Source organism: Dama dama, chromosome 13 (genome assembly GCF_033118175.1).
Source record: "Dama dama isolate Ldn47 chromosome 13, ASM3311817v1, whole genome shotgun sequence".
Taxonomy (NCBI): domain Eukaryota; kingdom Metazoa; phylum Chordata; class Mammalia; order Artiodactyla; family Cervidae; genus Dama; species Dama dama.
The window spans coordinates 33,281,165-33,306,068 of record NC_083693.1 but is presented as its reverse complement, the minus strand read 5'-3'; the positions used below and the strand labels follow the sequence as shown (position 1 = coordinate 33,306,068).

At 40.2% G+C, this 24,904-nt stretch overlaps 2 protein-coding genes across 2 annotated transcripts in view; one reads left to right on the top strand and one right to left on the bottom strand.

Annotated features, from left to right (window-relative positions):
* TM6SF1 (transmembrane 6 superfamily member 1) overlaps positions 1–8,131 on the top strand; it is a 29,301-nt gene extending 21,170 nt beyond the window's left edge. Inside the window, exon 10 of the mRNA XM_061158828.1 lies at positions 7,501–8,131. Within this exon, the coding sequence (XP_061014811.1) occupies positions 7,501–7,692 (192 nt within the window). The 3' untranslated portion in view covers positions 7,693–8,131. The remainder of the gene's footprint in view (positions 1–7,500) is intronic.
* Positions 8,132–9,111: 980 nt separating this feature from the next.
* The window catches only part of HDGFL3 (HDGF like 3), a 71,158-nt gene continuing 55,365 nt past the window's right edge, over positions 9,112–24,904 (bottom strand). Inside the window, exons 4-6 of the mRNA XM_061158829.1 lie at positions 24,210–24,368; positions 19,981–20,127; positions 9,112–10,336 (exon numbers count right to left, since the gene is read on the bottom strand). Coding sequence (XP_061014812.1) covers positions 10,331–10,336; positions 19,981–20,127; positions 24,210–24,368 — 312 coding nt within the window. The 3' untranslated portion in view covers positions 9,112–10,330. The remainder of the gene's footprint in view (positions 10,337–19,980; positions 20,128–24,209; positions 24,369–24,904) is intronic.

The following is a 24,904-nucleotide window of genomic DNA, read 5'->3' as shown; positions in this document are numbered from 1 at the left end:
TCCATTTCTCCCTTCTGCTACTCAGCCAGGCCTCTGGTCTAGAGTAGTGTTCAGTGAACACTCACTTCATGCAACTGGAAGTGAAATTATTGATGGAAGCATCATACAAAGCATAGTTTTATAAGATAACCTATTAAACCAACTGATGTTAGAAACAAGGAAGAAAAAAATTTTTTTTCCTACTATAAATTAAAAAAACGGGCTTCCTAGGTGGCGCTAGTGGTAAGGAACCTGCCTGCCAGTGCAGGAGGTATAGGAGATGCTGGTTTGATCTCTGGATTGGGAATATCCCCTGGAGGAGGGCATGGCAACCCACTCCAGTATTCTTTGCCTGGAGAATCCCATGGACAGAGGAGCCTGGCGGGCTACAGTCCATTGGGTTGCAGAGTTGGTCATTACTGAAGAAACTTGGCATGAATGCATAAATAAAAACACCCCAGATGAACTCATCTTTTAGAATCATTATCTTTGTCTTGCTCTTGTCAAGCAGGCCTAATAATGAGGTTTATCTGGAAGCTCTCAGCATATACGGTTAATGATATCCATGGTATAATAATTCTGCTGGCAAAAAGACACACTGGAATTTACAGAGTTTAAAAATGGTAATGGCATTTATAGGTTCATACGTTGGGCTCAATCTTTCCCATTAGAGGTGCTTCTTAATTACAGAATTAGAACTTAAACAGGTTGATGCAGTAGCCAGTCATGGTTCCTGTCCTTTCCTTGGAGGACACAAGGAAAGAGAACTAGTATTTGCCCTCCTTGCAGACCTCTGAATTTCTCTTTCTCAGGCCTTGGTTTTTGGGTCTTTATTTCCATATCTTTTAATACCCACTATAAAGTGATGGCTTTCAAATTTCTATCTTTAGCTCAGACTGTTTCGACTCCTGTATTTAATTCTTGAGTCTCTGACATCTCAGATTTATGTCTAAGATAGGACTCCTGATCCTGCCCACCACTTTTCTTCCACTTCCCCCATCTCTGTAAATAGTCCTTTGTGGCATCTAGCAGCTCAGGTTAAACACTTGGAGTAATTCTTTACACTTCCCACTCCCTCATCCTCTATCTGTAGCCCATTACTAGGTCTGGTTAGTTCCCACTCGAGTAATTCTCAAACCCACCACTTTTTTTCTTTTGGCCATGCAGCATGTGGGGTCTTAGTTCCCCAATCAGGGATCAAACCTGTGCCCACAGAGTCTTAACCATTTGGTTAAGAATGGAACTCCGCAAATCTGCCACTTTTTTTTTTTTTTTAACAGCTCCCTTGTAGTCTGGGCTCTCATTACCTTGCTTCATGCAAGGGAAGCCACGCTAAGTGTTCTACTCACCTACTTGTGCAAAGGCAGGCTGTGTGCTCTGCTGGAGGAGCAACTACTCAAGTTTTATTTATGCTGTGCAAAGATCACATAGGATGTTTTCAAGGCAGGCCTGGCACGGACCCAGCTGCAAAGGAAGCTGGTAAATGTGGTCTTCCTGTGTGCCTCAGAGGAAGAAACTGTGTGCTGAACACAGAGCATCGTCCTGGCAAGTTTTTTTTTTTTTTTTTTTTAAAGCCTCACTTAAAGATAAGCAGGTAGAACTCAGGTTAGTTGTTACTTGCCTAAGGTCACAACATAACTAAGTGGCAGAAGAGGATTTCAGAATCCCATGTGGCCCCAGAGCCCATATTCTTCCCCACTGTGCTGTCCCTCTCCTCTTACTGAATTAAGCTCCAGTGTCCTACAGCATAGAGTAGGGCTTTGTACATGGCATGGACGAGGCAGAGGACCTGCTGGGGGTGAAAGGCAGTGACACCTGAGCTCTGGGCTTTGCGGGCTGATTAGATTTGAAAAGACTGAGGAAGCCTTTAAATGCGGGAGTGTGCAGCAGCCAGAGGGTGCTGAGGGCCTCCCGCAGCTCTTACCGGTCCCTTGATTAGATTGTTCAGGGTGCAGCATCTCCTCACTGCCCGTGTGCTTTGCCTGCCCGGGCTGGCTTTCTCTGCATGCTGTGTCCCCTGGTCTGCCCCGCATCAGGCTCTAATGCAGGAACACTGAGTGAGGCCAAGTCCTGGGCCTGGTCAGGTCTCAGGAGACAACCAGAGAACTAGGCAGGAAGCCCTCGACCAAGGCCTTAGTCATGCATGGGGTCAACAGTCAGGAGGCTTAGGATGGAGAGAGCTTGGGGTGAACAGGTGCTTCAACCTGTAACAGTTAAGACCACCCCCACACTGTACCTGCTAGCTAGGCTGAACTGGCAGATAGGCACCTGGGACTCTAGCACGTGGTGGTGGTGGTTTAGTCACCAAGTTGTGTCCGACTCATTGTGAACCCATGGACTGTAGCCCACCAGGTTCCTCTGTCCATGGATTTCCCAGGAAAGAATACTAGAGTGGGTTGCCATTCCCTTCTCCAGGGGATCTTCCCGACCCAGGGATCGAACCCAGGTCTCCTGCATTGCAGGCATATTCTTTACTGACAGCCACCAGGGAAGCCCACGACTCTAGCAGAAGTCCTGGGAAAGGTAGTGTGGAGAGCAGAGCAAACAGCGGCGGCAGTGGTGGTTTCAGCCATACACCAGGCCTTGCAGAAATCTTTGGGCTCATCCCTCACCAACGGATTTGTAAAGGTAGCCTGAGGCTGTGAACTGGATCCTATAGGTGTCAGAAGGATGTTTCTCCCAACCAGCAGAACAGGGGTAACCCAAGAATCATGTGTCTGACATACCCATAGCTCCTAGCTGGGCTGTAACAGCTACCTATTTAGCCTCAGGAAGACCTAGAAATCACACTGCAACAAGTCAGTGCAGACAGTGAGAATGCTGAATTACCATCGTGTGATTTGTCTTCTGCTTGGCAAATACTTGTTTATGAAATGAATTCTCATTGTGAGAGGATATTTGACACTCTTCATAGAAGCACTCTCCATAGGCTTGACTGGCACCCCTAGCTTGCAAAAACTACCACTCTCGATTTAGAAGCTTTATGGATTCATGATCCCACTGAATTTATAAAAATCTGCTTTTACCGAAAGATCTAATGAACTCCCAAAAACCTGCGACTTAAGAAAAAAATCTTTGAAAAGCTTCTAGGTCAGTACAAGTCAACAGAAGACATGGCTAGTAGTTATGAGAGCCCTCGTTTCAGACCATTTAGAAATCTGCCAAGCCTGCTGCCTTCAGAAATCAGAAGATAAATCAAGAGCTAAAGTAAAATAAAATAAAACCAGGACACATTTGGTACCAAAGAATCCTACTGGGGACTTATTCATAACCCAAGTCTCTTTCCATGTAAAATTAAAGTTTCAAGTCTAATTTCAAAAGTATTGAGTTGGCCAAAAAGTTCGCTTGGGTTTTCCTTTATTTTGGAAACCCATATGAACTTTATTACAGGCTGCTTAGATCTACTCATTTGCAATTTCTATCAGTGGAAGAATTTTTTTCTTCTAAAATAGCACTGAAAAGATGTAGTTAATATGGTTAAGAACGTGAGCTCTGGAGGCAGACTGGTTTAGTTCTCGATCTGTCACTGAACCTCTTTGATTGTTTCCTTTTGTTAAGTAATGGTACCTTCCTCATAGAGTTGCTGCAAGGATTACTTACATGAGGTAATCTCTGCAGAGGGTGTAGAGCAGTGCCTGGCACATCAAAAGCTGTGGGCCTCTTTGTTGCATCCCCAGTGAAAGTTTTGAGAAATGCCTTGTGTTGCTCAGAAGATATGTGAATCTGTAGCTCTGTGTGTTGTGTATAGTTACCTGAACATCAGAGAAACCAGAAGCAGCTGTGGGACATATTCACAGTGGGTGTGGCTGGGAGCCTGCCAAGCCATTCAGCAAGCAGGCCGCAGCCACAGAGGCAACGCATGACCCTTCCCACTGGGTTGAGACTCCCTTGCCCCCCGTCTATTCAGGTGCCATGTACTGTCTCACAAAAGGGTCTGAAGGCTTATCTGTGGGTAACTTGGTTGTCCAGAGTCGACTCTGCTGGGAGGCAAATTCTTTTAAGTTTTTTCCTTTATGGAAACCTTTAAGAAACATTTGAGACTAAAGGTTTAGAAAGAACACGAGTAATTGGTATACTAATTACAAATCTCACTTTAATCATTTGCTTCTGATGTTGATTCACCTCTAAACATCTTCACTTAGTATTAAAACTACAGTTTGGGTTCATTGTCTTTACATGCTTCTTAACCTTTGGTGGAGACATGCAGTCTTGGCACTGTCAAAAGATCAGCAAGGGAATCTAAAAACATGTGCCTGGGTTTTCAACCAAGTAGGGTGCCAGCTCACGAACAAGCGTTTCAGCTGGGTTTTCTGTTTGTGGAAGAACTCCATGTGCTTGGCACTGTCCTAAGCACCTGACAAGAGATCAAGCCATTGAACCTGTATAACAATCCTACGAGGCGGGCTCCATTATTATCTTGCTTTTCAGGAGAGGAGCCAGAGGTAGTTACATACCTAACACAAGTTGCTGGTTTTTGGTGGAATTGGGATTTGACACTTTCTGTCTGTTTCCAGATTCAGTGTTCTTAACCCCAAGACTATGGTGTTCAGAAAACCCTAAGAAACAATAACACAGTTCTCAATTAGCTACTTATACCTTATCAGCCAAACAGCCTGGCTATTGTTACCACGTTCACATTCATTTTTGCCTACATTTTTACATGGATACACAAAACTCAGTTCTCTTTTTTGGAACTAAGATTGGGATTTTTATTCAAATTCTTTCCAGGCTGTCTCTGTAACAAAACAAGAGCTATTAAAATTAAGCCTTTTTTTTTTTTTTTTTTTGCCTTTATTGCCTCATTTTCCATCCCAACCATTCATTCTTTAAAAATCATAATCTCTTAATTAAGGTAAAAAATGATTAGAATGAAGTTTAGGAAAAATGATGAGGTGCTCAACCTCACATCACTGAATTCTGGAGGAATTTCTGGGACCCATAACTTGTACCTATGATCCTGGCCATGAGTCAATTCAGTGGCAATAAGGTCACCGGGTCACCAGATGCTAGCAGGGTGCTCAGTTGAGCTCTCCAGGCCCTGTTCTAAGGAGGTCTTGTGTGCTGGCGGGAACATCACCAGGAAGCTCAATGCAGCCCCTTCTCAGCTGTGTACTTCGAAGGGAACCCTTCTCAAGTGAGACGGAGGGTCTTTTGAAACTTCAGCATCCCGGAAACCAGACAGCATATGCTTTGAGAGGAAGCTGTGGTTGGGCTGATCACTCAGGTAGAGGTGAAGCTACTCTAAATACACTGTCAGAACTATGAGCAGTACCAGATACTGCAGAAGACCGGCCTCAGGCCTTCTCTCTCAATTACATACCTCTTTTAACTAGAAATGCAATCATCTTGGGCTTCCCTTGTGGCTCAGATGGTAAAGGATCTGCCTGCAGAAGACCTGGGTTCGATCACCTCTGCCCCTTATTAAATAATTCTGAAGCAAAATGCCTACTAAAATAGGTATAAAAATAGAGAAATCCCTTGTAGAAGCTTTTTGTATTTTGACAGTCACAAGACCATTACTGTTGAACATTTATTGAGCTCTAACAATGTGAGAGGTGCCACACAAAAATTCAGACACAGTACCTGCCCGGTGGGCTTACAATCTAATCTAAAGGACATGATCATTTTTTAATGTTCCCATAAGTTTGCTGTTTGTGAAAATGAGGTATTAACTGCACTGGTCAGTGCAGGAAAAGAGCCTATAATATTAGACTTTTTAAGCAGGTTCCCTATGCAATTAGGCATGACGGCTCATATTATTCTCTTAAACTGTTATTTGCATTTCCCCAAATTTGATTTGAGATTTATGTAAGTCTGAAAAGATAGATACCAAATGCACATTTCTGAAAATCAGGGGTCAAATATGGCATCTGGTCCAGAAGAAAAGTCTGATTATATATTCAGAAAAATATTTTTATTCAAAATTGGCCCTGGGAAAAAAAAATTGTGATGGGGGCTAAGTTCCTGTTGGGGGTTCTTAGAATGTCCACAAGAGCAGGTCCTCAGGGCAGCCTTTCAAAGGCCCTTAACTCTTTTGTTTTCACAGCCCAGAGATGAAGTGCTTGGTATTCGGTGGGTTGTGTTTGGGCATCGGTCCTGGGGGTGGTGTGTTTGAGGATAAAGCCCTCTCAGTGGCTCACAGATCACCAGACAGATGATTCCTGCCTCGGTACTGGCCTTTGTCCTTGGCAACATACCACTCACACTAATTTAATGCCTATTTCCAGAGAAGAACAAGGCTACCAGACATCCCCAGGATGTATCAGGAATTTTATAAAAATGTAACCTGTCAAAATGCCTGTTGCTGATACCATCCGTATACATACTGCTTTATGAAAACTTGTCAATTTCTTGTCATAAAATCAAGTGCTAAGTAACACTTTTGTTCTGTTAATCACTTAGTAGGATAACCTGATTTCATGTGGAAGGAAATGTAAGATAACTTGTACATATTTAAAGCAAGTTATTTCATTTTCATTCTCATGATTTCTGTCCTTTTACCTTTTGTCTCTTTGCTCTGATTCTGATAAACTAATAAGTCACCACTTACTACATTTAAATTCCCAATCTTTTATTCACGTATATCTTGAGTTTCAGTTATGATATGAAGTAAAGACTCCAGGGCTGCATTTTGTAATGATACAAGGATCCTGAGGAAATACTTTCACAGAAGCCTTTTTCTAATACAATTTTCACCTGTGCTTATGAAAAGTATCAAAAAAGGCCAATTGGCACATTCTGGGATGTATATTCTGAGCAGGTATCTAAGTACAAGTGGGAAGCACTTGCCTGTCTGTTTTGTAAATTCAGCTTATGCTGACAAGCTGGACGTCTCAGTAATTTGATGTGAAAAAGTTGCCTGTGTGTACATTTGCCATTTTATAAAAGAGCGAACAAATCCGTACCCCCACCTTATCTTACAAAACAACCCTTAGTATTTTTTAAGTTGCATGAAAAACAAATATACAAGTAAAAAAACAAGCAAAATGCATAATTGAAGGGCTTTGAGCTCTTGCTCCAAGGAGTAGGTGAAAGAATTGATATAAATGAAGCTGAGGTTTTCAGAGCTTCTCTTTAAATAGCTATGCTAAAAATATTTCAGCTGTCTAATCTCTGCACTTGCTTCATTTTTACTAGAACACATTGTGTGAGCCACAGCTGAGTTCCTATATAGGATATCTCCAGAATGCAAATCAGGACAAAGCAGATTTTATTCAGATTTTTCTTTTGTAAATTGAGCCACTACTGTTTGGTATGGGGCTGGGCAGGGTGGGCACTAGATGGGTTAAAAATCAGTTAGTCTGATAAAGACATGCTAAAGGTGGCTTACTTTATTTGAATGGTTATATCAAGACTGGCCCCAAGTTTAATGAGATATTGAGGATTCTGGATTGTTTGAAAATCTGGTTTTGAGGGCACAGGAGTGTGGTCTGAATGGACCGTTAGGAACGCATGTGTGTCCAACTGAACGCAGAGCTCATGCTTACCCCACCCCCTTGTTTTTTTCCCCAAACATGACAGGCTCAGTTTTCTCACATCGGTGCTTCTCTTCATGCTAGAACTGCTTATGTCTACAGAGTCCCTGAAGAAGCGAAAATCATTTTTTTAGCCTTAAACATAGCATATGGAGTTCTTCCCCAGCTCCTGGCCTATCGCTGTATCTACAGACCCGAATTCTTCATAAAAACAAAGGCAGATGAAAAAGTTGAATAAAAACATTGTTTTATGTTCTTTCTCTCCAGATGACTGACTTTTGCTATCTTGGTACCTATATGTGGTCCCATTCTTCTCGTACAGGAACATTTACGAATACATCAATTCTTGCTCTGTACTCTGTACCATGGGAATTATGTGGGTAAATCTTTTTTTGAAGGAAAGTTGAAGTTATTCAGAAAGTCTGTTTAAAGAGATACATTTCAAGGTATTTGTGAATAAACAACCACCTATCTCAATATTCTGTTTGCATATATTAAATATAAGTGTGAAAAATTACAATTTAGCTCCTCTAATAATGAACATGAAAAGGAAACTATTTGAAAGTGAAAATGGCCTATGCATATTAAAAATTTCAAACCAGCAAATACAGATTGGAGAAATATTTTTGCATATAAGATGTATATGCTTTATGATCAACCTCATTATAAAAGACAAATTATCCGAACATTTAAAAATGTTGTTTGAAAAGTGTTTTCCCAAGGAAAGTGAATTATTCACTGCTGTTTCAAAAACTGCTTTCACTGAAAAATTTTTTTTTTTCCATTTCACTGAAATTTTTTATTGAGTCTAAACAGCTAAGAAGGGATCTATAACTTTATTATTACCTTTATTTTACTGGTGACTGGAAATATTTCTATTGTGTTTCTGTGTATATTTTTAATAAATTATTTTTAGCCTTTTATGAAGACAAATCTTATTAAATTTGAAACATTTTGTGTATTTTCTTTTTCAGAAAAAGTTCTGTGGTCTTTAGCTTTTTTGTTTTGAAAATCTGTCAGTTATATGTTCCAATTCGAAATGTCATCTACGTTCTCCTTATGTTTTAGTGTGAGTGATGAAGAGGACTTTTGATGAATTAATTAAATTTCCTTGATTTTAAATTAAAATATTCAAAATTAAAAAGTACCTTGTAAGGACAAAGAACTGGATTGGCATTCCTACTGTCTTTTAAATGAACTGTTCATCATGTGGAAGCGTGAGTCGAGTATAATAGAGGAAAATCAGTATTTGCTAAATGAGAGAAACAAACCCAAAACACAGCCGCCTCCTCAGTGCCCAGGAGTGGTAAGTGGATCCATACTCTTCTGCCCTCAAGTGCCATCATCACCACTCCCATCATCACCAGCATCATCACTAATAGCCCTAAGCTTTCAGAGCTACTCACATTTTTTCCTTCATGCTATTTACTAGCTCGTCACCAAAATAAGAAAACCTAAAAGAAAACGGTGTCTAGATCAGTGCATGGATAATGTCCAGTGTGAATTTAGGGGTCCACTGAACTGGTAAGTAACATAGATATGCAAGCAGTCATGTAGCCAGTTCCTCTCCCTACCCCCCAGTGTTAAAAAAAAAAACAAACACAAGCCCTAAAACCCAGAGTGTTTAAAAAAAAGAAAAAGCCTCACCTGCACTTGATTCTCTTATCAGCTTGCTGTTAACAATTTTTGCTTTAATATATGAATTACATTAATACCTCACATTACATATATGAAGCCAAATTACACTAACTTAGTTGTTTACAACCTCAACTCTTACTCCCAGTACACATTCCAATAAATTTATTCTGTAAAAACAATACATTTTTTTGTTTTTGATTTTTTTTTTACAGTAAACTTTTCAACTACAAACCTCGAATACGCGAAAGATGTTCCAAGGACAAGCATAACAGGATTGATAAAACCCAAACTGACTAAATGTGTTCTCACAATATAAGTTGGCATAAAAATAAATAAAATTTTCTATTATCACAATTGCAACAATAATGTACACATAATAATGGTTTGTGGATGAATATTAACTATTCTAATTCTAGTTCCAAAAGAAAACAACAGATCGTTTAAAAGTCTATATTTAAAAGTCAATGCTTTGTCTTACTTCCCATAGGGCTACTGCTGAGTCCAGCTTTAAAATGTAAAGTATCCAGCTTGAGTGATTAGCTCAAATTGTATTGGCATTGGGAGAAAATAAATCATTGCCTTTATCTTGGAGTAACACAAAAGACTCACTTAACTTCACATATAGAAACTGAGTTTGTGTACGTAACAACATGAGTTTTGAGAAGTATAAGTTGTCAACTAGCTATTTCTAATACGGAATAGGTATTTTACAGTATGATTCAACTTTACACATGGCCTCAAAACTGAAGGACAATTTTAAGTTCACCTTCAATATGCCAACATTATGTATCTAGGAATTGGTTCCTGGGTTCTGTCACAGAGAAGAAATCCCTTAAGCATTATGTTGCGTGGTCCTTTTAAAAAAATGCTAATTTATATTTAACTGAGTGTTTGGTGATGGTGGAGTAAAAGGCAGAAGAGTGATGAACATAACTGCCTTGATAAAGGATCCTAGACTTGTATGAGCTTGTGCAAAAATCTTGATAATCCTTAGTGGTTAAGGGCAACTTCATGCAACCAAATAACATGAAATTAAGTCAATAACCTTAAAAAAGGCTAAAATGTCTTTTTTTCCCCCAAACACATCAGAGAGGAATGTGAATAATGTACATACAAACTGGGGTTCTGGCAATGACAACAAGGACTATGTGTTGGTTCATATCAAATCCGAGAATATTGGACAACCAAACGTATAACCTTCTTGTGGTTTTCTTAGTATACAGCATTCATTATGATAGTTAGGTCTGGAAAAAAACACAAAGAAAACAAGCCTTTAGATGATTTTGGATATTAACAATATAAGCTACCCACATCTTTATAATATACACCGGGATTTTCTGAGATTCCAATCTGCATTGCAGCATTAACAATACTTAGCAAGAATAGTCTCTGAGGGTTTGCTTTATACCAATCAGTGCAAAAAGCTAAAGGAAAAACTAGGGCATTTTTAGTGTAAACTTTGTCTATTGTCTGGCAGGACACAGTGAAGTAGCGTGCATTCTGTAAACTCCAGGACAATGCATTGCTGGGATACATAAAGTTAAGGGGGAAATGGAGACAATCCATCTTTATGAGGATTCTGGTATTACAATGAAAGGTAAATTTCTTAAAATTTTAAAAGTATTTGCAGAGTTGCAAATTATTCTGTGTAATGTTTATAACTTAATTACTTGTGATAGTATGGCTCAATGAAATATAAGAGTTTATAATATTAAGTCAAGATATACAAAGAGAAAGGAAGCCTAGATTTTTGTTAAAGTTTAGATTGCTTCCATTTGACAAAGATAAAATACTTCCATTTCCTAAAAGGATTGTGTTTTAGTTTGGGTCCCACTTTTAATTGTGTCAGGTTACATTTCCCCACTGGCACGCTATTTTTGTTTTCTTCATCATTAACCCAAATGCATTAACCCCCTTGATACTGTTCTTGTGGGATAAATGAAAGAGGGAACTTGGGCTACCAATACTTTTCTGAAAACAGCCTGCTTCAGCTCTTCACTTCACTAAGTGAATGAACTTGTTTGAAGGATGCATGTGGTCATTCATGGGTATGTTTTTCACTTATGTAGCCAAACTCTACCCTGCACCATACATAATAGACAACTAATTCCAGAACCTTCAAATAGGAAAGTTTCTAAACCTACTATCCCCTCATGATAGCAGAAATACATTTCTTAGTCTTCTTTGTTCTTACCAAAATGAGAAAGCCAATCTTCAAAAAAACATTACATTTTAAAATCTATGCACTTGCAAGATACAGTGCCTAGTGACTCCTCATTATTTATTTAACAAAGAAAAGCGCTAGAAATAAGATCATACTCACAGGCTTTAGAGGATTTCCCTCCCTTGTGAAGGAGGAAAACACCCATTAAAACAACAAAAAATTGTTAATCAACCAAAGAAACTTATTAACCATGTCTTTTTATTAATATTAATGTGAAAGGCAATATATTCTATGTTTGCATCGGTAGAAAATTCTCAGTAACAACTACTCAATCCATGTTGAAGAATATTTTTAAAATACATGGTCTGATGGTAGCCTCAGAATATTATTAGTGCCCCCAACAAAGTGAAAGTGGGAGCAGAATGTGGCTATAACTTTAAGGACATGCTTTTTGGGTGGAGGTACTAGTAAATGGGTTATATTAATAAAGTCAAATTACAAATTAATTTTTTAACTTCTCATACCATAATCACTCTATCTGCATCTGCATATGATAAAAATACCTTGCTCATTCACACTGGTGGATGTTCTGAGCAGTGTTCTGTTTGCTAGACTGCAAATCTCCTCCACATAAGCAGCTAGAACTTGTGCCTTTATGCACTGGCTGCTATGCTCAGCGCCACACCAGTTTCATACTGCACAATGGCTGGCTAATCCACTGGGTTCTCTCTTGAGGCATTTCAATGTGAGGTACACTAACAGGCTGAAGGACACCCTGAACATAGTAAGCAGAAGTTACAGGCTGGAGAAGCCACAGGGTCTTTTTATGGAGCACCGATTTTTCTTGGAAATATGGCAGATAAACTATGGTTAACAGACTTGGGTACCACCCTCTGCCCTGAGCCATCAATCCTTCTTCCTGCCACAAGATGGGCTCCACAGCATCTATCACGTCCTGGACTCTCATACCTGACACTTTGTTGTGTTCATTTACAACCTCATCTCTTAAATGCAAGCCTCCCCCCCATCCCCCAATTCCTTAGTCTCTTCCACTGGGTCCCTTGGATATTACAGTCAGTTCAGTTCAGTTGCTCAGTTGTCTCTGATTCCTTGTGACCCCATGGACTGTAGCATGCCAGGCTTCCCTGTCATCACGTTCTCCCAGAGCTTGCTCAAACTCATGTCCATTGAATTGGTGATGCCATCCAACCATCTTATCCTCTGTCATCTCCTTCTCCTGCCTTCAATCTTTCTCAGCATCAGGGTCTTTTCCAATCAGTTCTTTGCATCAGGTGGTCAAAGTATCGGAGTTTCAGCTTCAACATCAGTGCTTCTAGTTAATATTCAGGACTGATTTCCTTTAGGATTGACTCGTTTGCTCTCCTTGCAGTCCAAGCGACTCTCAAGAGTCTTGTCCAACACCACAGTTCAAAAGCATAAATTCTTCAGCACTCCTCTTTCTTTATAGTCCCAACTCACACATCTATACATGACTACCAGAAAAACCTCAGCTTTTACTAGATGGACCATTTTCAGCAAAGTAATGTCTCTGCTTTTTAATATGCTGTCTAGATAGCTTTTCTTCCAAGGAGTGTCTTTTATTTCATGGCTGCAGTCACCATCTGCAGTGATTTTGGAGCCCAGAAAAGTAAAGTCTCTCACTGTTTCCATTGTTTCCTCATCTATTTGCCATGAAGCGACGGGACCAGATGCCATGATCTTAGTTTTCTGAATGTTGAGTTTTAAACCAGCTTTTTCACTCTCTTCTTTCACTTTCATCAAGAGGCTCTTTAGTTCTTCGCTTTTTTCCATAAGGGTGGTGTCATCTGCATATCTAAGGTTATTGATATTTCTCCTGGCAATCTTGATTCCAGCTTACTTCATCCAGCCCAGCATTTTGCCTGATGTACTCTGCATACAAATTAAATAAGCAGGGTGACAATATACACCTTTACGTACTCCTTTCCCTATCTGGAACCAGTCTGTTCTTCCATGTCCAGTTCCAACTGTTGCTTCTTGATCTGCATACAGATTTCTCAGGAGGCAAGTAGGGTCGTCTAGTATTCTCATTTCTTGAAGAATTTTCCACACTTTGTTGTGATCCACACTGTCAAAGGCTTTGGCGTAGTCAATAAAGCAGAAGTAGATGCTTTTCTGGAACTCTCTTGCTTTTTTGATGATCCAACAAATGTTGGCAATTTGATCTCTGGTTCCTCTGCCTTTTCTAAGTCCAGCTTGAACATCTGGAATTTCATGGTTCATATATTGTTGAAGCCTGGCTTGGAGAATTTTGAATATTTTGCTAGTGTGTGAGATGAGTGAAATTGTGCAGTAGTTTGAACATTCTCTGGCATTGCCTTCTTTTGGGACTGGAATGAAAACTGACCGCCGTTTCCAGTCCTGTGGCCACTGCTGAGTTTTCCAGATTTGCTGGCATATTGAGTGCAGCACTTTCATAGCATCATCTTTCAGGATTTGAAATAGCTCAACTGGAATTCCATCACCTCCACTAGCTTTGTTTGTAATGATGCTTCCTAAGGCCCACTTGACTTTGCATTCCAGGATGTCTGGCTCTAGGTGAGTGAACACACCGTCATGGTTATCTGGGTCATGAAGATCTTTTTTGTATAGTTCTTCTGTGTATTCTTGCCACCTCTTCTTAATAGCTTGTTCCATACCATTTCTGTCTTTTATTGTGGCCATCTTTGCATGAAATGTTCCCTTGGTATCTCTAATTTTCTTGAAGAGATCTCTAGTCTTTTCCATTCTATTGTTTTCCTCTATTTCTTTGCATTGATCGCTGAGGAAGGCTTTCTTATCTGTCCTTGCTATTCTTTGGTACTCTGCATTCAGATGGGTATATCCTTCCTTTTCTCCTTTGCCTTTAGCTTCCCTTGGAAATTACAGCCAGCCATCAGCAAACCTTCTTCATTCCCAAGATATTTACTCATTAACTTGTTCTAACTGCACTCTAGCTCCCCCCTGGAGACCCTGCTGCTGCTTTCCCTGCAACCCCCGGGTGGTAACCTTCTCCTCTGCCGAAGCTCTCATACTACAGACCCGGGAAGGTGACCTTGACCTTACTATTTCTAGCTATTCTTCCTCTCTCTGTGCTTCCCCCCAGGAAAAAAATCCTTATGGACTTTAGTCTTAATGCTGTAAGACGCCACCCCTTCCCTACTGCAGTCTTCGCCAAGACTCCCCAGTCACTCTCCCTGACTCCTTAAAGATGTCAGCTCTGGCTCACTGTCATTCAGCATCCTAACTGCTGGATGTCAACATGCACAGAGATTGTCTTTGTAACACTCTAACCTCTTAGTTCCTGGACTTCCTCTTCCCTAAAAATATTGTCTCCTACCTTACCTTAGCTGCTCATTTCCATGGTTATTTCTTAAACAAGCAATTTTCAACCACTGAGAGCATTTGCAAATACAAGGTCACTCTTTTTTTGGGAGAAATTATGGGAACATTGTAGGTTGGAGTTTTCAATGGCATTTAATGGGCAGGGGCCAAGGGTACTACATGTTCTGCGATGTGAACAGGGCTCATACAATGAAAACCTGTCTTACTGAAGACACCAAGAGCACCGGCCCTGCCGCCTGCTTCCATAACTCCATCTAGACATCTGACTATTCCATCTCTACTTGTCTTTCCAGCCCATTCCCTTTACCTAGTACTCCAACTCCAAGAACTCTCTGATATTCAAAATCTGTTCATCCTGTCCCTTCGTCACATCCCTATTTCCCTCTGAACATGCTCTGGATTCCATGTGTCCACCATCGTAATTAATCTCTTCCTCACACACACCCTCAACTCCCTGCCTCAAACTTCCTTTACTTTGCTCTCTGGGCAAACTCCAATTCTGGATAAACTCGGTTCTCTACTTTTCTGTGATCGCACAATTGAATATGCCTGGAGAAAAACAAATAGCCATCTGACTGTTCTTAAATTAATGACCACTAACCTTGAGTGGGCCCTTCCTGCTATTCCAAAGTCCAGTCACTTTTGTATTCTAACTATTTTATCCCTTTTCCTCCTCTCGAAATTTCAACACTTCTTCCTGCTCTCACTCTCAATTGTTGACCTTGCTTCCTAAGGAGACAGAAACAATCAGATGAGAACTTTTACAAGCTCTCACCCCAGGTACCCACTTACCTGCCCCCACGCCCAAAAGGAGGAAAACACAGTGTGTTGGGCACAGAGGCAGGTAAGTTCCTCCTATTTCAGGGCATGAACTAAACCAGCCCTCCAGAGGCACACTGGATTTTATGCCTGTTTGCATTCTGAAGAGCCCTACTTTGGCAATTCTTTCCTACATTATTATTTTGTGATCATTCCACATTTGTATCATTCTTATCAGCCTATGTGCTGCAAATTCTCCCATCAGAAAAAAAGCCCCTCTTGACCTTCTATCCTAGATGGTGTCTAAAAAATATCTGAAGAAAAAAAATTAGGCTGCCTGTGTGTGTGCTCAGTCATGTCCAACTCTTTGCAACATGGAGTGTAGCCCGCCAGGCTCCTCTGTCCATGGGATTTCCCAGGCAAGAATACTGGAGTGGGTAGCCATATCCTTCTCCAGGGGATCTTCCGACCCAGGAATTGAACCCGTCTCCTCTGTCTTCTGCATTGACAGGTGGATTCTTGACTACTGTACCACCTGGGAAGCCCCCCAAATTAGGCTACTTGCCCTATAAGATATCAGGACACATTATAAAGCTACTGTAACTAAGAAACTGTAGTACTGACGAAAGGAACAGAATAGAGAACCCAGAGAGACCCATGGCTACATGACAGATGACACTGCATATCAGAGAGGAAGAGAGAGACTGTTCAATACATGGTGCTGGTTAAATGGTCGTGCTGTGGGGAAAATGCAGTGGGATCCTATCTCGTACCCCACACAAAGATCAAGTCTAGATGGATTAAACACTACAATGTTAAAAACAAAAGTTTACAATTTTAAAATGAAATACAGAAGAATATCTTTCTGACTTTGGGATAGGAATGGATTTCTCAAACAATACAGAAAAATGACAACCATAACAAGAAAATTTTGATATATCTGACTACAATAAAACGAAGAATGTCTATTCACTAACAGGTATCATTAAGAAATTGAACAGAAAAGCCACAAACTTGGAGAAGATGTCTGCAATGCACATGACCATCCATGTCTGTTAGAATCCAGAATATGTAAAGGAGTCCTTTACATGTCAGTAGGAAAATACATTCAGTAAGAAAATGGGCAAAATTTGCAAATCAAGCACTGCACAAAAGAGGAAGCACAGGTGGTCAAATAGGTAAAAAGAGGCTCAACTTCATTACTGATCAAAGAATTGCAAATTAAGATTAGAATTTTCACCCACTATATTGGGAAGAATTTTAAAGTCTGACAATGACAAGTGAGTCACAGGAACTCATACATGGATGGCGGAGTATAAGCTGGTCCAACAACTTAGGGACATAATTTGGCATTATCTTTTTTTTTTGGCATTATCTTATAAACACCATAAAAACAGTTGTGACTCAGCCTGTCCAGTCTGAGTTTACACATCCTTAAAGAAACCCTTGCATGTGTACACTAGGAGACAATATGGAAATATTCACAGCAACACAGTTCCTAACTGCAAAAAGCTGGAAATGACCAAAATGCCTGTCAACAGAAGGCTGGATAAAGAAGTTGTGATATACTCATAAAATTGAGTATTATAAAGTAATGAGAAATGAGTAAACTACACATAACCCCATGAAGGAATCTCGGAAGCACAGTAGTGAGTAAATGTCATCATTTTTTAAAAAGCTCAAAAAGGAGCAAAATTTAATTATTGTTTAAGTATATACCTGTATGTTAGGTATGGGCTAAGTTTTTGAAAATGGAAGGAAATGGTAAATATAACACTAGTGGTTATCTCCAGGTAGGAAGAAGATGGGATGGGAAAGAACATGTAAATGGATACAAGTTATTGTTATATTCTACTTTTGGTGTTGAGTGGTAGGGTCTCTGGTATTGCTTACTACTTGATATTATATATATCTTTTTGTATATAAAATTATATTATTAGACACAGGGTAGAAATAAAAAGATCTTAGGCCCTTGCTTCTAACTCAGGCCCTGAAGAGCCCATCCTTTCGGCTTCAGGTTACCCAGCTCCAAAGTGCAGACCACCGCACCTGCCCCGGGATCCCTGTGAGGACTAAGGAGAGGGACAGTACTGAGCATAGTACGGGCACACAGGGTGTCAGCCGCGACCACGCTGCTGCTCTTGCTACTTCCGGTAGCAACTATCTTCTGAGTGGCTTTAAGATATTAAAGTAGAGATGGTTTCATTAACAGAAAAATGAATCTACAATGCAATAGATACAGAACGGGAAGCCATCAGTCATATATGACAGCTGAAGCCATGTGAGTGCCTAAGATGGACAGAGGGGAAGCTTTCAGACCAGAAGTGTGCCTAGACAGCCTGGAGGAAGGTGCTCTGGAAAGAGGCTGAGAAGAAACTGGGAGAAGCAGCAGAAGACACTAGTGAGCTGGAGGCACAGTCAGAAGAAGAAAGTGGCCAACGGTACTAAATGCTGCAGATTAAGACTAAAGCAGACACTGGGTTTGGTAATGGGAGGATCACTAGGGACCTTTACGAGAGCAATTTCAATGAAATAGCAAAGAAGAAACAAGAGTGTCAGGGGTTAAGTCATGAGTGGGTGAGACAATGGACACTGGGAGGAAAAAACATAACTTTAAAGAAATTAGAGATGAAGAGAAAGGTGGAAGGAGTAGGACATATAGTAGAAGGGAGGTATCTATAATGGTAAAGTGAAAGTGGAAGTCGCTCAGTCCTATTAGACCCTTTGCGATCTACAATTCTCTAGGCCAGATTATTGGAGTGGGTAGCCTTTCCCTTCCCCAGGGGATCTTCCCAACCAAGTGATCGAACCCACATCTCCCGAATTGCAGGCGAATTCTTTACCAGCTGACCCACAAGCTGCTGCTAAGTCACTTCAGTCGAGTCCAACTCTGTGTGACCCCACAGACGGCAGCCCGCCAGGCTCCCCCATCCCTGGGATTCTCCAGGCAAGAACACTGGAGTGGGTTGCCATTTCCTTCTCCAATACATAAAAGTGAAACATGAAAGTAAAGTCGCTCAGTCGTGTCCAACTCTTAGCGACCCCATGGACTGCAGCCTACCAGGCTCCTCTGTCCATGGGATTTTCCAGGTAAGAGTACTGGAGTGGGGTGCCATTGCCTTCTCCGTGACCAACAAGGGAAGCTCCTATAAGGATAAGGGAAACCTAATACTGTTTATAAGGATAAGGGAGACCTAATACTGTTTAGAGGCAGAGAGTAAGGAGCAGTGGGAAAGAAAGGAAAGGCACAGGAGAGAGGCGGGACAAGTGATGGGGGTGAGGGGGTAACCGTGGATAAGGTAGGAGGAGATGATATTCTGGACTCTGACGATAGAAAGGTAGAGCTTAGTGCTTCTCAAACTGTCATGTGCAGATGAATAACTTGGGAGTTAACATGCAGATTCTGGTTTGGTAGGTCTAGGGTTGAGCCTAGATTCTGCATCTCTAACAAGCCTCCAGATGATGTTGATGTTACCTGGTCTGCAGGCTGCACATGGAGTAGTAAGGGTGTAGACTGCCTCCTTCTCTGTCACAGGAAGTGCAGCCAGACATGAAGTTGGTAGTAAAGGGGAGACACGTGGTGGGAGTTTTTGCTATATGCATATTAAAGATACCTAGGATGAAGGTAGCAGGTGAGATAAAAAGAAAACCAAATATAAGTCAGGTACTCAAGCCTTTGGTGACTGTTAGCAGCTCAGTGTTCCTGGGGGGGCTATGTGCGTAGGTAATGAGAGGGGTCTATTTACTGGAGAGGTCGAGAGAAGGCAGGCAGAGGACAGAGTGAAGCTGCGTTGTGTAAGAGGAACAAGGGAGTAGTTAGAATTGTCATAACTTGGGAATAAACATGGGTTACTGGAAGAAGGAGACAGTTGAGAGGTAAACAGTACTGACAAAAGCAGACCAGAAATGAAATCAGAACTAAAGAGTAATAACTTGTTTTATGGATACTGTTTTAAAATGATTTGCCGCTGTCTAGTTAGTCTTCATAAAGATCTATGGAAAATGACCGGGGCAAATCTGCCTTCCCTAAAACTTTTACAAATGTTGACTTGCCTGTGACCTTGAAGTTACTGACAGAGGTTAACACTAGTGAACAACATTCAAAGTGGACAACTTTCCCCCTTGGTTACTTTAAATATTTACATTCACATATAATTTGAATATTTAAATATTTAAAGTCCCCTGGGTATATTAAATTACATACTGCTTCTAGGAAAGAAGGAGCAGTATAAAACACCCTATTTTGAACATGCCATTCATTTTATAATAAAAGAAATACAACTGGCAAATTCTGAGGTGGCATTTCATCATTTCAGTACTTCATGCCTAACTTTTCAAAAACTCGCAAGCCGATGAAGTTAGTTTAAAAGAGAATAAACCAGTTTGAGTTCCAAACTGATGGGCAGGTGTAATTCCCACCTGTCTGTCTTTTGTTCTCAGACTGTGAGAAGCTCATCACTTATTCAGGAGCAGGGAATGAATGTATAGGTCCAGCTGAGCATGTTCTCCATCACCAAGGCCACAGTTACTAACGCTGAGATAGGAACCCTGTTCTGAGGCAGAGTGCCTTCCAGGTAAAAAGGAAGGTAGGCGTATTCTTACCCCTTCACTGGTTTTTTGCAAGTCTGAAGTTGTGTTTCTTGTGTCATTGCCGGCATCTCCACCCTCAGAGCTGCTTTTATTTTCTTCTTCTTTGCAGTCCTTGTCATCTTCGTCTCCTGGAGATTTCCGGGACTGTTTAGAGGATTTCTAAAGGTTTAGACAAGTTAAAAATTATAGTCAAAAGTAGAGCCCTGAATGCACAAATGCAAGTGAGAAATGTAGGAACAGCTGGCCTATATCCAGTTTGTGTGGCCTGATACAGGATACAGCATGATACAACATGAAGAGTACTAAGACTGAGCTAGATAACCCTGGACAAGTCATCTCACCTCCCTGGGCCTCAGTTTAACCAGCTGGAAAGGAAGTAGAGGTGGACTAGATAACCTTTTAGTTCTTTTCAGCAGTGTGATATGAAGGGCAGAAAATGAAGAGTCATACACCTGGAACACTATCAATGAATAAATAGAGTTGATGGATACCACTCTAGGAAGGCTACAAAGCTAGGAGGCACCCTCAAGGTCGCCTCTCTTTCCCCATCATTTCACAGCAGAGCGTGAGGTCCAGAGAAGCAAGATCAACTATCTAGACTTATACATGGATACCCATGTTAGAGCACTTATAGAAGCTGTCAGTTTAATGGCATATATGGCATGATCTTGGCAAAACTTGTACATCACCATGTGATCCAAATTTAATTTTTTAAATTATGGAGAATTATTTAAGAACTCAAGGCCATCCTGGTGAACCAGCTCCATTTTTATCATCTTGCTTCTGAAACCAAGATGAACTCTGCAGTGAGGATGAAAACAATTAAGAGTTCACAGCCAGAGCTCCTTTGCAGAAAACATTAAAATGATCAAAAGCTGGCCCTACTGTGCACTTTTAAGAAAATGAAATGTAGCATTTTACTTACACTTCCTTTCTGAAAAATTTTATGAATCTTTAAGCACATGGCAAATAACAGCTAAGAAAACTCATTAAGCCTCAGACAATCTGTATTTTAAAATGCAACTTTTAAAGAGAAAATACCTTTTAGCTATGTGACAGAATCTATAATTACATTGCTTCTATTTTACTTAACTGAAATGACCAACCAAGCCTCAAATGTCCCTTTAAAATGACTGCTTTTACTTTTTTACATAGAAGGAAAGCAGAGATTTAATAATCTGAATGTGGAGTGCCTAGAGTTTAAGTTTAAATCAAGTGTGATGATATAAAAGGTGAAATACTTTTGTTCTCCTAGTAAATACAGTATAATTATCAAAATGGAGTAATTGCTTTACATAGCAATCCTCAAATAACAGTTCCTGACTTGCAATTCTTATGGAAAATAAGGCACAACACCCTAAAATTTATAGTGCCTACAAAGGATACAGACGAGTAACCCTGTAAGTGATTTTTTAAGTTTTATAATTTTTCAGGTTTTCATAATTTTTCAAGACTAGAAATAGGGTGTTACTTCAGTTTTGCTAATGAGTCACATTCAGTATTCCACTGAGAAATCTGGCTGCCAGGCTATATGTTGTAACCTTAGGAAGCTCTCACTGGGCATATGCAGATCCTCACAATCCCTGGAGTTTTGGGGAAGGACCCACCCTTTACTAGTTTCATCAACGTGGTCTTAAATTGGTTGTGTACCCAGCCATTGCTGTCTTTGGTTTTTAACTAAGATTGCTAATGGTTTACTATCAGCATCAGTTCAGCCTGTTCTGAGGTTCTCTTGATTCCGTTCAGTTCAGTTCAGTTCAGTTCAGTCGCTCAGTCGTGTCCTACTCTTTGCGACCCCATGAATCGCAGCATCCCAGGCCTCCCTGTCCATTAGCTCTCCTTTTTACAGTAAATAACTTCTATGCAAAGTATGTTCTGCTAATAATTTTCCAATATCTGTTATGGCTCCAATATGAATCATACATACACTTAATGCTCAAGTGATATATACATATATATATATATCTCCTCCCTCAAGTGTGCTTCTACTATGGCTTTTCATTATGGTTACTGAACTTTTTTCCCATAGAAAAACAGAATTGGGTAAGGTAGGGGGATGTGGGACTCTTCCCTCAACCTAACTTGGATGCAGTCAGAAAAGTTTGTGAGCCACTGGTTTTGAGTGACAAAGGAAAGCCATTCAACTTTAATAAACAGATGGAGGAAAAAAAATCACCACACACAACAAAAACGAAACATTTGGAAAGCCAAAGAGAGCAGTGAGGTTATCCCAGGTATGTGGTTCCCAGGTTGGCAACCTCAGCTCACGGATATTTAAGGTCCCACCCTAGACCAACTAAAATAGAAATTTTGGGGTGGGGTGGCACTGGGCAATGTATATTTTAACAACCCCATTCCCAGGTGATTCTGGTGCATGTGAAAGTTTGAGAACCATTGTGCTAGCTTATTCAGTTGATACTGAAAATAAATCATGGTTTTCAAGTGATCACAAAAGTTGTGACAGTAAAGGAAGCAAAGGGAATGATTCTTTAATTTAAAAATAGATAAGCCTTAGTAAGTATAGTATGCCTTTCCCTCTCCACTGCTTTATACTATAAGTCCACCCCAGGCAGGAGTTCTGTTACTTCTGGTTTGCACAAGAGAAATAAAATAAGGATGTTTAAAAGTCACATATACACACTATTAAATATCTCAGCTACCTTAGAAAGCTTAGATAATTTAAGGTAGCACAACACATTTCATAGAAGCTTAGCAGACAATCATGAATTAAATAAAATTAATTCAGTTGGGTGTTTTAAGTGAAGTCCAAAATGCTAAAAGAAATTCAGCTTAAAAAATAATCCCTGTGGGAGATCCAGTCTTCCACGGGGGTTATTTTTCTAACTATTTTGCTGTCATTTGCAAACTTTATTCTCATTTAAGGCAGATACCATGTTCTTCCTGAGGTATACAGGAAGTAATATGCATTCATACAACTGTACCCGTATGCCAGTTGGGTGGGTTTTATAGACTATAAAATAAAAGGCTGACAGTCTAATAAACCCATGATACTTGTTTTTAAGGAGTTTTCTAAGTATATCCAGTCACTAAATACCACAATCTAAATGGAAGTAATTTCTCTAAGGATTCACCTTTGTGACAGACCCATTACAGCAAAACTTGTACCAATCTTTATCTTCAAAGATCCATTTATCCTGCTTAAAGTTTCTATAAGGTGAACAACTTCCACAATATCAGTTTTTTCAACTGCATTTGTGAATTACTGTATGAAAAACCTAAACTTCTGATTTGTAAATCAAGGATCATGTCATATCTCCAATAAATTATTGTTACATTTGGAAAAAAATTCAAACTCCTTAACACATTATTGACCATAGGCAGAAACTATGCCTGTGGCCAGTGGTTTGTTATGTACGTGAATACTGAAACGTCTCTGGTCAATACTGTTCAGGTAACCAAAGACATATTTAATACATCTCTGGTCAGTAAGCTGTCAGCACGGCCTACCAGTCTCCATTGTTTAGTCTCTGCTGGTCTCTCCCTCCTGATCCTGATGCCTGCCTTGTAGCAATTCAGGAACACGTCAAACGCTCCCACCTGCAGAGCTCTGCCACACACAGCTCTTCTTTCCAGACTCTTTCAGGTCTCAGCTTAAACTTCGTCTTTTCAGAAAGGCCTGGCCACTCTATCTCAATAGATGTACTTTGTCATTCCCTGCTCCCATTCATTTCCTTCACAGCCCTTCCAGAATTTACATTCATTATTGGTTTTTACTCTGTGTTTCCACCCCCAATCCACTGGATGTTAAGTTATAGGAGGGTAGGACTGGAATTGGATTTGCTCACTAGTATCTACCTAGTACAGTGTCTGACATAGAGCAGGTGATCAGTAAATAGGACTGAAAAAATAAAGAGTCAAAGTACAGTCTTTAAAGAAAAGAGACAAGAGTCTGAGTCTATCTTTACGCTTCCATCAACAGTAACAGACATAGTCCTAAATTGTACTGAAGTCTCCTACATTCTTAAATTCTTCAGAGCTGATCTGGGGATTGTTATCAGAGGGATACCTACTCTTATATCCTTGATTAAAGAACAGTCCTCCTCCAACTGAGAAGGTGGTATTTCAGGGCCAAATAGCCCTTACGAGAGTTCATAGCAGTTACCCTCACGTCTAAGATTACCTGCCTATTCCCTTCAGATGTATTAGTCTCTAAAGAAAGAGGCTCAAAAGAGACGATATATTTCTATGTATATTAACAAGGGGAAAGGTTTCTCAGTAACCTTTGAAGTGTATGACTTTTTCCGCTTTGAGCCTGCTTTTTCACTCTTTCTTTTGCCTTTTCCATCTTCCTCTACTCTGTCGCCTTCTTCCTCACTGCTTGCGTCAGCGGTATTCCCACCTTCTCCCTCGGTTTCTGAAGAGCTCTGTTGTTGAATTGCCTAAGAAAAAAATAAAATATTAGCTAATTACATTTTGAAAAATAGCAAAGACCGTGGACTGCAAAAAGAACCATTCTATTTTAATTAGAAAAAGTTCAACTTACTCTAGATTTTCAAAATAAAGGGCTATCAACTTCAGTTTTCCAGTAACTACTTGACATGAACCCTCTTAGAGTAACAGAATTACAGGCATACCTGGGAGATATTGTAGGTTCAGTTCCAGACCACCACAATAAAGCAAATATCACAACAAGGCAAGTCACATGAATTTTTTGGTTCCCCAATGCATATAAAAATTATGCTTATACCATACCCTAGTCTATTAAGTTTATAGTAGCATTATGTCTAAAAAAACTATGTATATACCTTAAAGATATTTTACTGCTCAAAAATACTAATGGTCAGCTAAGCCTTCAGTGGGTCCTAACCTTTTCGCTGATGGAGGGTCAGTCACGTAGATGGCTACTGACTGATCAGGGTGGTGGTTGCTGAAGGTTGGGGTGGCTGTGGCAACTTAAAGTAAGACAACAACAACA